This window comes from Haliotis rufescens, unplaced genomic scaffold (assembly GCF_023055435.1).
Source record: "Haliotis rufescens isolate VD_foot unplaced genomic scaffold, xgHalRufe1.0.p SCAF_58, whole genome shotgun sequence".
Classification (NCBI taxonomy): Eukaryota; Metazoa; Mollusca; class Gastropoda; order Lepetellida; family Haliotidae; genus Haliotis; species Haliotis rufescens.
In genome coordinates, this window is record NW_025964312.1 from 995,341 (window position 1) to 1,011,931 (window position 16,591).

A 16,591-nucleotide genomic window follows, 5' to 3' on the forward strand; every position below is an offset into this window, starting at 1 on the left:
TTTCTCTCCCATGTTACATGCACATTTGGCAAATGCCAGTATTCGTCGTCACATTTCTGGATGTGTGCATACAGCTATTACATTGAACCGAGACATCGATCTGCATCATGTGCGAATGGATCGGCGGGCAGGATACGATGAATGCTAACAGGTAAAGCAGAACTCTTACACGTTAAAAACACTTTCTTCATTGTTTTTTTTTTTTAATCTGTCTCAAGGCATACTGTAAGCTTTTAAATGTCTGTTAACAGGATGCGAAATATTAAAAAAACAACGTGTTCCACTGACTCGAATAATACACATGCTTGCTCATTTACCATTATTCCTAGGGAATTATGGGAAATTCTAGATTGCCAGCATCCGGTCTGTGGATAACCCATCGGTTGGCCAGGCTCGTTGACTTCACTGTGTTTTGTCTAATGTTGTAAAGGCATAGGTCATTGTGCGTTCATAGTTGTTTGCAAGCTGTTGTAATTTTCATCTGGGATAGTTTGACTAACCCCTATACGGATATTTCATTCATTAGATCTATATGAGCTCTTATTATCAATAATAAATTGAACGACCTATTGACTGCCTATCGTATATTGTTCTCACATTTCATTGTACGTAAGGCTGGTGTTTTTTAATCTACATGGGTTATGAGTATGTTTGTAAATTATATCACACGGTTATACGCACGTTTGTACAGACATTTCACAAATGCAATATTTTAGTTGTGCAGGCAAATATGGCCACACTTATCTATTTTGTTAGATGAAGTGCAAATGTAAAACATTGTTTCTCGAGCTCCTTTGGGGAGTGAAATATGAGTTTTCTTAAAGACCTATACTGTGGAAGCCATTTATATACATTGGCTTTTAGGCAAATACAGCGTGTCGTGGAGAGATTATTTAATGTTGTTGCGATCATGTATTGACTACATATCATGTTTCTAACTAATAATATTTTGGAATCAAGTCAACGAAGACCTAGCTTATTTCTTGTACAGTGTAGGGTATATATCTGTATTTCTTGAACTGACTTTGCAACAGTGTATCAAAATAATGCATCTTAGAAATGATACTTTACTAAGCATAAGGAGCAGCCTGATGTTTACTTTGAACCTGTTCCTGACCAGTTCCATTCAATTTAAGTGTTCCTTTTTATAAGTCTTTGATGATGCCCATGATTCTATACTTCTCGTCCTCATCCGTCAAATCATACTGTTTCAGATCTTCCTGGCAAAGATCTAGAAGCATTCTCTCTTTTGTCAAATATGGCAATAGTTTCTTCTTGTCGGAGCAGGTTTTGAACATCTTTAGATGAGGCCTTCATTGAATATGTTGAACCTATTTGATCACTTTATTAAGTTTTATCATGCACTATTATACTGCTTTATATGAAACGTTCATACATTGGTAATGGCATATCGTTCTTAGGTGTTGATACAATTAATGATACTCTGTTTACTTTTAAACTGTAGTAAGTTTTATGACACTATTTGCATGCTGAATGCATGAAATGTAACAGTGGTAGATTACTCGGATTTTCAGTGATTTGTGGACCCACGTCTGCGGTCTTTGACCCTGCGTGATTGTCTCTAGTAGCTACAGCTCACAATAGTTCCAGATTGAATTTTGTGTATGTATCTTTAAAAACAAATTGACTGTTAGTGATCCATTCATATGATTTTCAAATATGATTTTCTATTTAACGTTTGGAATCTGTTTCGGCAGATAATCGAGGCGTTGACGTGTTCAATCGGCACTGAATGCATACCAAACGCAATACAACTACGCCCAACATAGGGATGTGCTCAGGTGCGGATCCATGAGAAATGTCCTATTGTACCTCAAAAGTTGTGAAATGTAGACATAAAAGAATCGGGCTGCTGGAATATTGTTCTACATAAAGTTGTATATTGGCAGATTAAAGTCATCCCTCTTGTCATGCAATATTGTGAATATGTTTTGTCAATTTGAATCGTTATAAATAGATCTAATTATCAAACAGATGGGTCACGTGTTCATATACACAAAAATGCACATTGGCTTTCAATTAATGCCATTGTGAATGTCTGGCGTCAGTTTACATGCAAACAGCTACACTACCGGTTGCCTCTTGCCAGTATGTTCATACATGTACGTGCCATTCATACATTTTCGTAGATGTGAACATGTTAATGTTTGCAGGACTGTCACCTTGATAGTGAAGTCATAGATCAAGGAGAAAAACCACATGCCAAGAACACGGTAAGAAATGAGATAAGGTTACCTCATACATAATTGTTATGAATAATATCGTACTGATACTAGTCACACAGAGAAAAATATATGAAGACACACACTGGAAACATAACATAACTTTAATTAGCATTTAATGACACACCTCATTCAATGCGACATAACATATAAATGACATATTTATATTTCTGTATACAAAACAAAGTAACACTCTGGTTCATTAGAGAGCAAAAGTGGTCTCACGTCATTGTCACCATCCCAGACTGTTATGCAATATGGCGCAACGAAAACAAGGAAACAGTATACTAGATATTAATAATTCGATAATGATGGCAACATTACACGCTCCTAAGAAAAATTTGATACATTTGATTTCCCTTCAGATCCGGTAATACCGGTCACAGACAATGCAAAGATGAAGCAACAGGGATGAGCGAAACCATTAGGTGAGGACAATGCGTTACTGGAAACTCTATATTCATACAGGACAGCAATGCTCGTCCGCACTGTGAAAATGTGGTTTATGACTTATGATTTATACGCAGGCATTTATATTGAACATTAAACTTACACAAAACTCATGTAATAGTTTCTTGATTCTAATACAGATAACAATATTTTGCTGCATTTGAATTCTTTTCGGGTCGGGTGATGCATATTTCGGTCAATGTAAAGATGATCAGCAGCTATTAGAAAAGAGGCATTATGATTTTAAGAAATATTGAAGTCAGAAGCCGCAGAGCAGCAATCATGAGCTACAAAACTTCAAATACAAATTGCACTTTACTCTGTAATAAGTTTATGACACTAATACAGATAACAACATTTTGGGTTATGTGGCTTCTGTTTCAGACCCGGTAAAAGTAATCATGGTCAATCTTCCACAACAGATGAAGCTACAAGAAAAATGCTGAGGTGAGCACAAGGTATGACAAGAAACGCAACAACCATTCAGTACAATAATGCTCTTTCACTCCGGGGAAATGGGACAATGCCTTTCAGCAAAGCAAAGTATTCATAGCTTTATTATATTGATACAGATAACAAAGTGTTGCTATTTCTCATTTTGTTTCAGACCCAGTAAACCATATTTAGATCAATGTAAAGATGAAGCAACAGCTATCAGAGAAAGCATTAGGCTTTTAAGAGAAATTGAAGTCAGAAGCCGCAGAGCAGCCATCTTGTGCTACAAAACTTCAAGTACAAATGAATGCTTATATATATTATTTGCAGTTATTAAAGTGATGGTCGTTGCTGTTGTTGGGATCATGACACACAAATATCTGTCGAAAAGTAGTAGAGGAAAATTTACCAGAAATCGTGTCATCGATAAAGCAGGCTCCAATTGTCGCACAGGTTATTGCAGGTATCCTGGCGAGTTGCATTGTGTTTCTTGTCGCCAGTGAAGTTCTGAAGTCATATTATGAAGACAGAAGCACACGTTACAACGTGGCAGCCGCAGGATGGCAAGCCTTGGAGCTAAAGATCCGTGCTTTCCTGGCAACAGCAATTGAAGGCAAAGTTTCATCTGCTGAATACAAGATCTTCATTAATGAATGTATTGAAAAAAGAGAGGAAATATGTATCAAAGCTCGTCCAGATGAAAAGATCTACAAGGAGTATGAAAAACTTACGACCATGTATGATAGAGATGAAAACGTAAATGATATACATGTTATACGAATAAATAAGTGTTTGTATTAAGTTTGATGGATTGATTAAGGCTACAAAAGTAAAAATGGTTCACTAAACCGTGTACCGACCTACGTATTTAAGAATATGTAAGTTAACCCTACATAAGTCGCTGAGCTTATAAACTGACCTTCGTAAATAAACGCGAAAAAAACCAGTTCCATAATTTTACGAAATCTCCACTAAAAGCAGAGTCCATTGTACGATTTCAACCGAATCATTAGCATGTCTTGATGAATCACTATCAAATAAGGGGTGTTCGCCAAAGGGTGATCGTATCCTGCCCCTCCGGTAGCATTCATTACACTTTGACCATATATTCCATCAATCTTGAAATTGAGCATTACTACTTACATGTCGTGCGCTGACAACACTAAATATTTTGTGGAATCTAAGAACTCTCTCCTGATCTTTTGATTTGTCTGGAATTCGATGTCAAGTTCAATATCCTTGTAAACAAAATGACTGTGCGTCGTGAAATCTATCCAGCCTTTATGAAGGACATGACAATATATTTACAGAAAAAATGGTATTAGATTAGATAGATGTATAAGAGGTGTAAGTATAAATAATTCCCCTCACTTAATGTATGTAGTAACGAAAATGTAAATAAAAGCGACAAACGCTTTATTCATAAGAAATCTCTGCCAATTACAGAGTCGATTGTACGATTCCGACTATATCACGAACATGTGTTCCTGAAGCACCATCAAATAGTGATGATGCCAGATGTTTTCTAAATATATAGGTCGTTAAGATCATATACTGACGTTCGTATATAAAAGCGACAGGACCATTTCCATGAGCATAAGAAGTCTCTGCTGAAAGCAGATTCCAATGTTCAATTCTGAATTCATCATAAGCATATCACATCCTTCCCCAAGTCAAGTGTTTACTTATACTATACCGGTAATACGGGTGTCACATGTGCAACAAGCTGCATCCGTGTTGAAGTGGATAAAACATCTTCCCTGACAGCTGTTCAATCCCGGACTGCGTCATATCAGAAGACGGTTCTCTTACCCTGCCTGGCGCTCGGCATTAAGGGGATGAGGCAGGGACTGGCCAGCTTGGAGTCAGTAAAATGTGTCTGTGTGGGCTATTTAAGTTAAACTGTGGCAGGGTATATTGGGTTGTCAATAATATTGGAGTAGTACAAGCAGCCTCACTCACATGGACAAGTACCTTGTTATATAAATGAAATATACTTGAACATTACGAATCAGACGAATATATCATTCGGCACCACCTGCATGTTTTCGTAACCTATAACAAGGCTCGTCCCCTTCTCGAAGGCATGGCGAAGCGTCTAAACGGCGCAGGCCATTCAGAATGCGTGTCAGGATATAGGTACATGATTAATATAATTTAGAGTATTTAAAGTAATTTTGGGAATACGCATTTGTTTATAAAATGTTGATAAATGTAGACTGTTGGTTCCACACTACAGTGTATACGGAGAACAGAACTTTGTTGTATTAACTGATGTTCTTACTTGTAGAGCCATGTTGGTTGAAATATTTATATGGGCACATGCACCTGTGTACATTCCATTAACTGTGACATCTGTTCATTTGAGACATCACAAGTCTTCGCGGCTTTCCAAAAACTACATTCAGCGTTATATCCACTGACTGTTCGCTGACTTGATGGATGCATGTCACTCATCCCAAATGCGTGGATCGATGCTAATGATATCAATAACCGGATTGTCTGGTCCAGACTCGATTATTTACAGACCGCCGTCATATACCTGGAATATTCCTGAGTGCGGTGTTAACAACAAACCAACAACCAACCAACCTTGTGTTAATTGAAATTCCTGCATTCTGATTAGCTGAATTGGTCACGTGTTATTGCATTCATTTCCCAATGAATGTAAAAAATTAAGCCACGCCCACCTAGGCGGACTATTTTTATTACAACTGAATGTCGGGGAATCCAATATTACAGTCGAGGGAATAGCTTCTCTGCTCACGTGTATGGTCATGCACAGGACATTTAGCGAAATTCATGCATATTCATTGCCCAAACAACCCTTTGGGACCGAAGGCCGAGAAGGAAGGAAACAGCAAACGTGCAGGCTCGCTCGACTTTTTTTTCCCGGTCGCCTCGGTTCCACAACTTTCATGTCTTCAGGTTTCATTTCGAACTAGCATTTTTCCAACTGTGTCTTCCCGTTCTCGGGGAATTAATGTTCGAATCTGTCGGCAACTGACCATGTCATTTGAAACAGCCGCCTTCTCCCGGACATATTTCTTCCGGTTCGTTACAGTCTGACTGTTGCAGTTCTCCTCGCCTCTTGCCTTGATTGACAGGTCAAATGAACTTTGTTTTGATTCTACTCTCCGTTGAGACTTTGTAGGCGTGTCAAGATATGTGCATAAATTAAATAGTCACCTGATTCATGTCACGCCACAGTATGTATTCCTACACCTGAAATGCTAATCAAACTCGTAATTTGTGACTGGTTTGATATAAACAACTATTGTTGGTTATCTATTGCATGTTTTCGTTGTCGAATTTAATTATGAGCATTGACTGTGTAATTTTTGGGATTCATTGAGCTATGAATAAAACAACCGATGTGCAAACTTTCGTAAGAACCCGCTACGATATTCAGTATATGCTCTATAGGTGACAGCAGAAGAGCGAACAATATATATATATATATATATATATATATATATATATATATATATATATATATATATATATTATAGTAATAATTAAATAAGTGGAGTAGGATTGAGCACAGTTTCAAATGACTAGCGCTTTCAACTCGCACCACGTACGAGTCTCATCAGGCCATAACTTAAAAACGAACATGAAGTAGTAACATATAGTTACGTGACGTCATAACATTTAGGAGAACTATGATGTCATAATACCAAGGTGACAATGGACAAATAACTTACGCCGTTACATTTAACTTAGGCGCGTATTTATGAATGAAATGTTGCTCTTTTCAAATAATGTAGGCTCTTGGTATTGAGGAACTAAAACTGAGAGAAAAGTCTGGAGAAAACAAAATGGGGAATTATTTATTTATAGTGTCAAAAACATTGTCCATGGTTCAACGATACCTAACTATTTTGAATCAAAGTATTAAAATGGAGAAGATATTGAGCAAATACAAAAGTATCAACAGCCAAAGAAATCCCTAAAATCTTAGAAAGATTTTGACGAGTTCTAAATTTGATTCTGTTATCATCAGACGTGATATTGCTGGAATATTGCTAAAAGCGGCGGAAAATCAAACTCACTCACTCAATGTTGTCATCACTCCACAGGTTTCTAAGTACGGCGACAAACGTTGCCTTACTTGCAGCAGTATAATTGAAGGCTGTGCAGTACAGTTTACAAAGGACACTAAATTTACTGTAAAACAAAATATGACTTGAGACACAAGAAATGTTATTTACTTTATTGTTTGAAGTGGATGCAATGAAAATTATATCGGAAAGACAGAACTTAAATTAAAAAGAAGAATGAATCTTCACCGTTCACAAATAAAGCAGCCACACAACCGCACGATTCCACTCAGTGAACATCATTTAGATACATGTGGAAGCGGTAACGTTTTAGTTTCCCCGCCATATAAGCTAAATTATAAATATAAGCTTACTCCACTTATTTAATCATTACTATATTGGGCTTAAGGTTAGAACTTGACTGTGCTTAGACGAGTATATATATATATAATGTGTGTGTGTGTGTGTGTGTGTGTGATGGACTGAGGGCATAAATTGACACACGGATAGTTATAGAACATTGCAAGTACTATTGACGATAAGGAATTTCAATAGGAGAGTAATGTAATGTAGCATAATTAACTGTATCAAGTATAATATGAGACATGAATTCCGAATACAAGACCCGTGAATATTTCGGGATAGAATAGGTCTTCAGCAACCCATGCTTGCCGTAAAAGGTGACTATGCTTGTCGTAAAAGGCGACTAACGGGATCGGGTGGTCAGACTCGCTGACTTGGTTGATGCATGTCATTGATCCCAATTGCGTGGATCGATGCTCATGGTATTAATCACTGGATTGTCTGGTCCAGACGCGATTATTTACAGACCGCCGTCAAAAAGCTGGAATATTGCTGAGTGCGGCGTTTAACAATAAACCAACCTAACCAATCCGAATACAAGTATTGTCTCTGCAGACAATTAATAAATACATTATTGTCGCAGCAATAAATAGTACGTAATTAGTAAGAAGGAATAAACATTCCCCTTGAAATTCACTAATTGTAAAGGAGGAGAAGATGTTGCTTTCTTTCAACATATAATAGGATACAGCATTAACTTTAAACATGGAGCATTTAACGGATAATAATATATTCAAAATCGAAATAATTTTGTATTCTTATATACTCGCTGTACCTTACCAGCCAAGATTTTGAACGCTGGCAAATGACTGGTCCGTAAACGGTGTTGAAATAAAAGCAGTTCTTGACTAAATATTACGTGCATGAATAACCATCTTGAAAAAGGGAAATGTCGCAACCGTCCCTCACCTGCCAGACGGCGGGGTGAGAGGTTACGCTGGTTCTTTACCTAATGGATAGGATGGTGCCCACCATATGGGTTATGTCAGAGATACAAAAATCCTGAAGCGGAGGGTAGAACCGTTTTAGTTGAAACCATTTTAGCCAACGTATCTAAATTCATCCAGAAACATGGATTCATTGCGTTGGGATTTGAATTAATCAATAAGTAATGAATACTTGTTGAATAAGAAACTTTGATGTATGATTTCAAATATCAGAAATAACCTGTGCCATTTCCAACGTTGTGAAAAAAGGCTGAAATCAACTTGAAATTCTTTGTCCTTTCTACGGATTTTATAAAAACTTTATCACCAATTAATTAATGTTGGATCTTAAAACACTGCAAACACGAAAACGTCGGGTTTTTTTTGTTTATTGTCATTGGACGGGAAAACGACATTATTTGGACGCTTTCAAACCATCGTTTTCCGTCCAAATAACGTCATTATTTGACATCGGAATTGACTGGGAGAGAACGATATCATCAAGCTTATCATCAAGCTCCTCCCTTTCTTGATTGGCATTGTCAATCCAGCAACAGCGTCTATCGGGAGTCCTACTATTTAACGTTCGGGGACGCCCGTGACGTCCGGGGGCGTCCGGGAGGTTTCATCAAACGTCCGAAACGTCCGGGAGGTTTCATCAGACGTCCGGGAATTTGAAAATACAGTTCAGTCAATAAAACATGTCTTTCTCTGTGTTTGGTAAGATCGTGAGAATATCAACTGGCGTACAAATAAATAGAATAAAAAAATAAAAACAAACAAAAATGAGTACAAGTAACAGGGTAAAAAATATTTAATAGGCCGTAAAGGTTTTGTTCTTTATCAAACAAGGCGGACGTAAAAGTAAAAACAGACAATGTAAAAAATGTTTGTTTGTTTGTTATTTAACGCCACAGTCAGCAATATTCCAGCTACATGACGGCGGTCTGTAAAAAATCGAGTCTGGACCAGACAATCCAGTGATTGACATCATGAGCATCGATCCACGCAATTGGGATACGATGACATGCATCAACCAAGTCAGCGAGCCTGACCACCCGATCCCGTTAGTCGCCTTTTACGACAAGCATAGTCGCGTTTTATGGCAAGCATGGGTTGCTGAAGACCAATTTTAACCCACGTACTTATATATACTTATACTTAGATGTTTAATAAATGATAATCAATGTTCATCATATCTATCTATCCTACTTTCCTACAGTACATGAATTATTTGGTTGAAAATACTACTTTCTTAGGAAGTGAACGTCTTTGCTGTTTTAATCCTCTTTCTTTGTTCTGGTTTTCGGGCTGTCTGTGGTGTCTTGGGAATGTTGAGGCGACCATCCGACGAAACAGTAATGCTTTTTTAATATCTGGGGCCACGCAGGAACTTCCGAAAATGTCTGTCTTTCTCCTGTTGGCTTTTTGATGTCCAGCAGGCATTAGACAATTTAAAGCCTGCCATCCACGGTGTCAGTTGGTAGTTGCCTTGGCCGTAGAGGGCACGGCGCATGTCAGCATACTGGATTTTTACAATTGTGTGAAGTTTGTCAGTTAAATCCGGGATTTTCAATGATTTCCAATTGGTACTTAATTTGATGATGTTGTTCAGGCTCTCGCAGGCATTATTAGTCCAATGTAACGGAACTGCTTTTGGTCTTTCTTTTGAAGGCAGGAAAATGTCAGTTTTTATAGTTTCAATGACTTTAGAAAGATAGGAAAAGGAATCGGGATCAGTTGTTGAAACAATGTCTTCTAGTTCCATTTGATTTAGTTCGAACTAATAGGAGTCATGGCTCTTCACCAGTCCGGAGGGTCCAACAGTTTTTCTGGTGAATGAGTCGTGTCTGTTGATCTGAAGCGCCAGCCTGATGTCGAAGGTGTCTTTTTATATTTTGCTCTATGTGCCGTTCACATAAAATGTGTGTGGAAGCGGGGAAACAGTTTCGGAGGGCCTTAATCAAGCCCCTTTCTTCATCAGATCCAATTACCAGTTGTTTCCCTTGTGTCCTCAAGATTAAAAACTAGAAGTGCCTGGATATGTGAAAAAAACCTGTGATATGTTAGGTACATGTATGACCCATCCCAGTGAAGATAAAGGGGGCCTAGCATTATTGGGTGGGTCTCTGTACCTTTTCTGTGTAGTTCGGAAGTTGAAACACTAATAAAGTCACAAAACGGGCCCCTAAATTGAACGTCCTGTCAACTCCCAACTACAACTGTTTTTTCTGAGGCACTTGTACAGAACTGTTTTAATTCCTTAATTTGATCCTGTGTGTATAAAATTAATGACGGCGGTTTTCCTTTACACTGAATAATCTCTTGAAAAAACTCGTTGGTGTGAATTACGTTAATGATGCTGATAAGGTCGTCTGCAGTGTTCTGTCGCTTGGTGCCCTTGTCTTTTCTCACCGACTGTTTAAAAAGTTGTACTTGTTTCAGATCTCTGGCAGCTAATTGTTCTTCCTGCTGCAGGTGCTTATTGTATACATCTCGTGCTGGTTGTGTCATCACCTCTTCTCTTATCTGCTCAATGACAGTGTCGGGCATCCTCAAACTCGGCGGTAGACTTTTTGAATTTCCGTGAATGGCACATGACTGTAAAATTGAAATAAAACGATTTGAGCGAACCTGTAATGTTAACTCTCAGCAGCATGAGTATACAGCTTGGATTCTATAATTCCCAGGGAGTTCAGACTGACGACAATGAACGCATACAGATCGTTTGATCCGGGGAAAACAGAAGCGCATTTGAGCAGTTATTGACTGGAAGACTACTATTTAGAATATTTATATTTATATTTCATTTTTGACAAAATTATTACAGAGATTTGCAACCTTTACACACAATAAATAGGCCTACCTCGGGAAACTTGCCAGTGTATTCGACAATAGCTACTGATGGATGAACAGGAGTGTGGCCGGTGGGGAACTGTTCAATCCAAGCCTTCCGCTTATGATAGTCGGCACATCGTTTCAGTTTGTTATAATAGCGTTTAACAATTAGGACTTCGATATTTGGCGGCTGAATTGCCATCGGTACTCTCATACTTTTTTTCATTAAACAATACAGTCCTTCCATTTGCTCTAAGTATGACAAAATGTCGGGGGTATATAGTTATACAAAGGTTCCGTACGGTCCGTCCGTCCGTCCGAAAACTTTGTCCGCGCAATGTCTCTTAAACTATTGAGTGGATTATTGAGTGGATTCAACTTAGTACATATAATCTGTGTCATATAGAGGGATGCAGTCAAAAGAAAAAAAATGTTTTTATTAATATTTTCATTTTTTATTAATTTTTCAAACCCTAACCAGGGTTTCCCCTGACGCAGAATTCTTGCGTATATTACTCTCAATTAAGGAAAAAAATACGTCCAGAAATAAATATCTATGTTGTTGTTTACCAGCTTTGGAATGAAAATATTACAACTACTTACCTGAACTTAATTTATAAACATTTTCTGAAGACAATATATGCAAACATCTTAAAATTTACGTCTAGTTTTTAATTAATCGTCGTTTTTAGAAGTAACATAACTTCGCATAGCACCACTGCCACGGGCTAATTTGCATAGCCTGTCACATGACCAGACTTTTCTCTCGTTTTAAAACAAACGCTAAAATCAGAACAGCCGGGTGCTTTACATATTGTTTTGCATAATTATATAGATATGCTACTAAAACTGTGCGACTGTGAGGTACACGACAAAATATATTTATTCATCAAAGTGAATGTAACTCTCACACTCCGTGTGGCTTCGATGACAACACGTGATGTAAACAAAGGAAAACTCCGCAAATGGACAAGGTTTTTCACGTTTCGGCATATTTTCTCACTAAAAGTAAACCATGACACATGTTTATCTAGATGTGTAGACTCGTAAAATATGAAACAGAAGCAAATATTATAATTGTTGCGGAGAATAATGTGATTTGGCGCGGTCACAGTATATGGTTAAGCGGAACCTATGGAACGGGGTAAACGGAAGTTGTAAGTATCGAAGGGACACATGTTTTTGCCGAAATTTAGGTAAACATTATTGAATGAAATTTTAAATAAAATTAATAAAAAAGATGACAAACATAAGGTCAGATATACAGAGAACACATTTTTATTACCAGATAGTGTAACAATAGGATTAACTTGCATAATTCAATTCGGATTTGTTATGCTATTTCCGATGACGGATCATGACAGCCTGAAATGAGACTGAAGAAAAGTCTGTGCGTATTATACACGAGAGGATTTAATTGCCCATAATTAGGGGTGCGTATTATACACGAGTGTGTATTATACACGAATAAATATGGTTTTATACGAAATGTAAAGCTTTGGGCGTGTTTGTTGTTGCTAATAAACTGTATTCAACCAGAAAATATTACGAGTGTTCACAATTCTTCAGTTCATCTTCACTGTTGATAGATAATACAAGATAACTAGATAAAAGATATAAATGAGTAAGTGGTATTAAATTATAATCTGACATGAAATGTATTTAAATATCCATCCATGATTAAAAATAGATGTCTCACAGTTGAGACTGATGTTATTTATTCATCCTGTATTAGTGTCACTGTAAATTGTTTCATGAGCTGTGAAGTAATTAAAGATTGTGAAAAAATAAAACCAACAAACTTTGTTTTTCATTCATATATCCTTTATTTCTCTGTTGTACAATCAGCTGAGAACATTAATTAGCACTTGTTAACTTAAACTAAAGACATATAATATTTAAAAGATACTTAGCTTTAAGTGTAACATTAAAGTGAACACTTTAAATTTCATTAATCATACAATAAAACATTTGACTCTCAAAAACTATTTTTGACTCCCAAAAATTCATAGGCTGAGTCAAGGTGACTCAGATATTGGAGTCTAGGGGGAACCCTGCCTTACCCTATCCTAGCTATTTAATTTGTAACTACTGACACACTAGGCGGGTCGGGGGTATTTGTGAGCCACGCTCACTTTTGCACTTGTTCCTACAGGAATCTCTGACTGAATGTTTTTTGCATTGATTATTGTCTGAAACAACTCCGGTACGTCCATGAACCTTCCACTGTTGGATAGGGAACCACGGACACTTGATGATGAATCCTGTAGGGACAGCTCATCTTTACTTGGAGTGAGAGATGAATCCTCCATGGTGGACACAGGAGGCGCTATTATCTCGACTGATGTATCGTTGGCTGTATGCTGAAACAATCACATGAGAGAGATATCCCTGACATAAGCCACACGTACGTATGACCAGACAATCCAGTGATTAATATCATGAGCATCGATCCATGCAGTTCACGTCCTGTAAAATGAATAATCTTGTCATTCGATGGTTTGTCTATACACTACTATGAGGCAACTTAATTCATATTAAGGCAATAATTGGCGTACTTTTCATTATCTAATCAACATTTTGACATAATAATTTGTAAGATCATTGTACCTTTATTTGGCTGATATCCATTTCAATCGGGGTTTCGCTGAAAACCGGAGAAGACGTTTCTGGTTTCTTCTGCTAACAAACAGTATATTGATAAAACTTACAAGACGTATCCGAAATGAAGCAATTAGTATATAGCATAAATATATGGTTTAACTGGACATACAGCTGATACATGTCTATGAGTGACATACGTTTTTCTCAGGGGTTGAGGCGGTTTGTGTCTTGTCGTCGTGACGAAGCTTCTTCTCCTTTTGGAAATGTTCTTTACGCTTCATCTGCAAAGAGATAATGACCATTAAATATTTTGGTCGAAAAATCACTAACCATATCTCACCTCTGATCTCAAATATTACAGTTTAAATTAAAATCAGAATCAGCACTTACAGTCTTAGGAGGCCTCACTGATGGTGTAGGCAAGGTGGTGATGACAGCATCCCTGGTCTCTGTCGCATCGAGTTCTTTCACCACTGCTACCGTCGCCTTGATCTAAGAGGCAGTTACTGATCTGGAACATAAGTGAAATATAATACTATCAGGAAAAGATGTAGGAATATGACAGAATGCCATATAATATGATCTCATTGGAATGTTACAATTATGCACTTGTCATCTCTTCAAGGGCAATGTGTAAAGTATTCATCGCCTGTTGAAGTTGTTTAAAAATGACTACGATCGATGATCCTTTCCTAGCCTCTTAATTAGTTGTTATTATCTATTTATTTATTGGTCTTGTCGGAATAATAGCTCTAAAGTGTTAATGTTATATTGTTGCCTGTTATAACCGACGTTATACAACATTTTTTGCATTTAAGAACGCATCTATAAATAATTTAAAAAGAGAAATATAATACATACAAATAGTTGAGACACTTACGGTAATATCTGGTAGTCCCACTGTAGCCCATTTCCTCTTTTTCATCGGGGGTTGAATTTGCTCACTAAGTAGGACAAAGTGGTTAGGTAACCGAATCCTGTCGAGTTCCGATGCAGGGGGTGGTGTGGTACAACTCCAAGGTATTTTAATGGGCTTGGCGGAAGATGTCCTGCGAGATTCAAATGTACGGTTGAGGATAGCAAGAGACTGATCCATCATGCCATTGATTGGGGGATAACACGAGATAATGTTTCTTCCAACAACAGAAGCCACAGCGTGGACAGTCCAACCGGAGTGTGACTTATCCTTTGCACATTCCAGGGTAGCGCTTGTGTAGTCTGTACTGACAAGAGTCAGACGCCTGTTGTCTGATAATTCAGTGTAGTATGGAGCATTCAGTGTCATTTCAATACATGTCCTCACTTGCAGTTCTGTGGCTCTGATTTCTGACCCAAAGACACCAATACTGACAGCGTTGAACAGACAGTTGCCGTTTCCTGTCACCTTCAGTGGACTCTCCGGCATCTTACCACCGTACTGTTGAATAATTGACGCAGCAATCTCATCAACAGAACTTGTGGTCACGCTGTTCGGTTTGTTTATTTACGGTCAGTTCAGGCAAAATGGAAACCAGGGCTTGGACTTCCGTAATGAGACTCTCAATACCTTTAAAATAACAAAAACAACGCAAGGTTTAGGCGATTGCAGATTGTGTTCGCAAGGGTTAGTATATACTCTATACTAAGTAGTGAGTAGTGGCAGTAATTGGATTAACCGACACCATTCATTAATGTTATTATAACAAATTGGTGGTTTGATGAATTGCGTATTGCTTGATTCTCTCCGACGTCATAAAATACTTTCCATATAAAACTGTATTCCAAAACTAACATCTAAATTAAAAACTAAGTAGTTTATCGGAGTGTAGATCTTGCATAGTGTTATATATTATTATTGTTCTGCACAAAGATGTTTAATTAAAACGAACTATCTAAATCAACAACAAAAACGTGCAAAGAGTCGGGGTTTCAACTTACCGAGGGATGCAGCTTCCTCAAGTCTGTCCAGTACAGCACTGTAGTTGAATCTGCACGATGTTCAGCAATACTCCCCATTGCTGGGAGACAATTCTTCGAACCTCTCATCTGTGAGTCCCTCGCACTTAGGGTGGTGCAACGCCTTGCACTGCTCACCAAACACGCCCTTACGACAACCACGGTTGCACACCCGGCAAAGGTTGCTGATTGTCCTGGTGGATTTCTCTTCCACAACGAAACAATCCCATTATCGAGGTTGTCGGTTTCTACGAAATTCCATTATTGCGAATTATTACTCTTTCTGATAGCAGTTTCAGATTGTAATGCTACAGTAAGTAGTAGTAGTATTAGGAGATTTTACGACCGCTTCAGCCATCGGCTATTTCGCAGTCAGGGCCAGACGGGTTAAACAATAATAAACAATAGTGGAAAATAAGTAAGTAATCGGCTGGCCCCAAAAAAATGTAAATTAGGGGGGATAAAGAAGAAAGAAATACAGTAAAGGAGGATGAAGGGGAGAGAGAAGTTTAGCAGTAGTGTTTTTCGAGCTGTAAGAAACCTAGTCTAAGGGAAGTAACTCGTGTATAGCCTTAAAATGGTATAAAATCAGTTAAGCTGATATGCTAGATAATAATATATACTATAAACTTAAAAATAACGGTGGGGTGGATGGGAAAACCTATTATAAAAATTTGGGCTTACTGGCTGGGGTAGGGGAGTCAGGATGGGGGCGGGGGGGGGGGGGGGGGGGGGGGAGGGGGAGTCTTGGCCG

At 37.9% G+C, this 16,591-nt stretch overlaps 2 protein-coding genes across 2 annotated transcripts; one reads left to right on the forward strand and one right to left on the reverse strand.

The window, feature by feature from the left end:
* Positions 1-23: 23 nt before the first annotated feature.
* LOC125374503 lies at positions 24-5,433 on the forward strand. The gene is made up of 7 exons (XM_048385402.1): positions 24-151; positions 2,175-2,234; positions 2,609-2,671; positions 3,078-3,140; positions 3,301-3,518; positions 3,733-3,884; positions 5,419-5,433. Exons 2-7 carry the CDS (start codon positions 2,221-2,223, stop codon positions 5,431-5,433), a joined length of 525 nt encoding a protein of 174 aa, XP_048241359.1. The 5' UTR covers positions 24-151; positions 2,175-2,220.
* Positions 5,434-14,296: 8,863 nt separating this feature from the next.
* Positions 14,297-15,897, reverse strand: LOC125374504. Its single transcript, XM_048385403.1, has 3 exons — positions 15,820-15,897; positions 14,783-15,319; positions 14,297-14,413 (listed from the first exon to the last, which is right to left on the reverse strand). Exons 1-3 carry the CDS (start codon positions 15,895-15,897, stop codon positions 14,297-14,299), a joined length of 732 nt encoding a protein of 243 aa, XP_048241360.1.
* Positions 15,898-16,591: the final 694 nt, after the last annotated feature.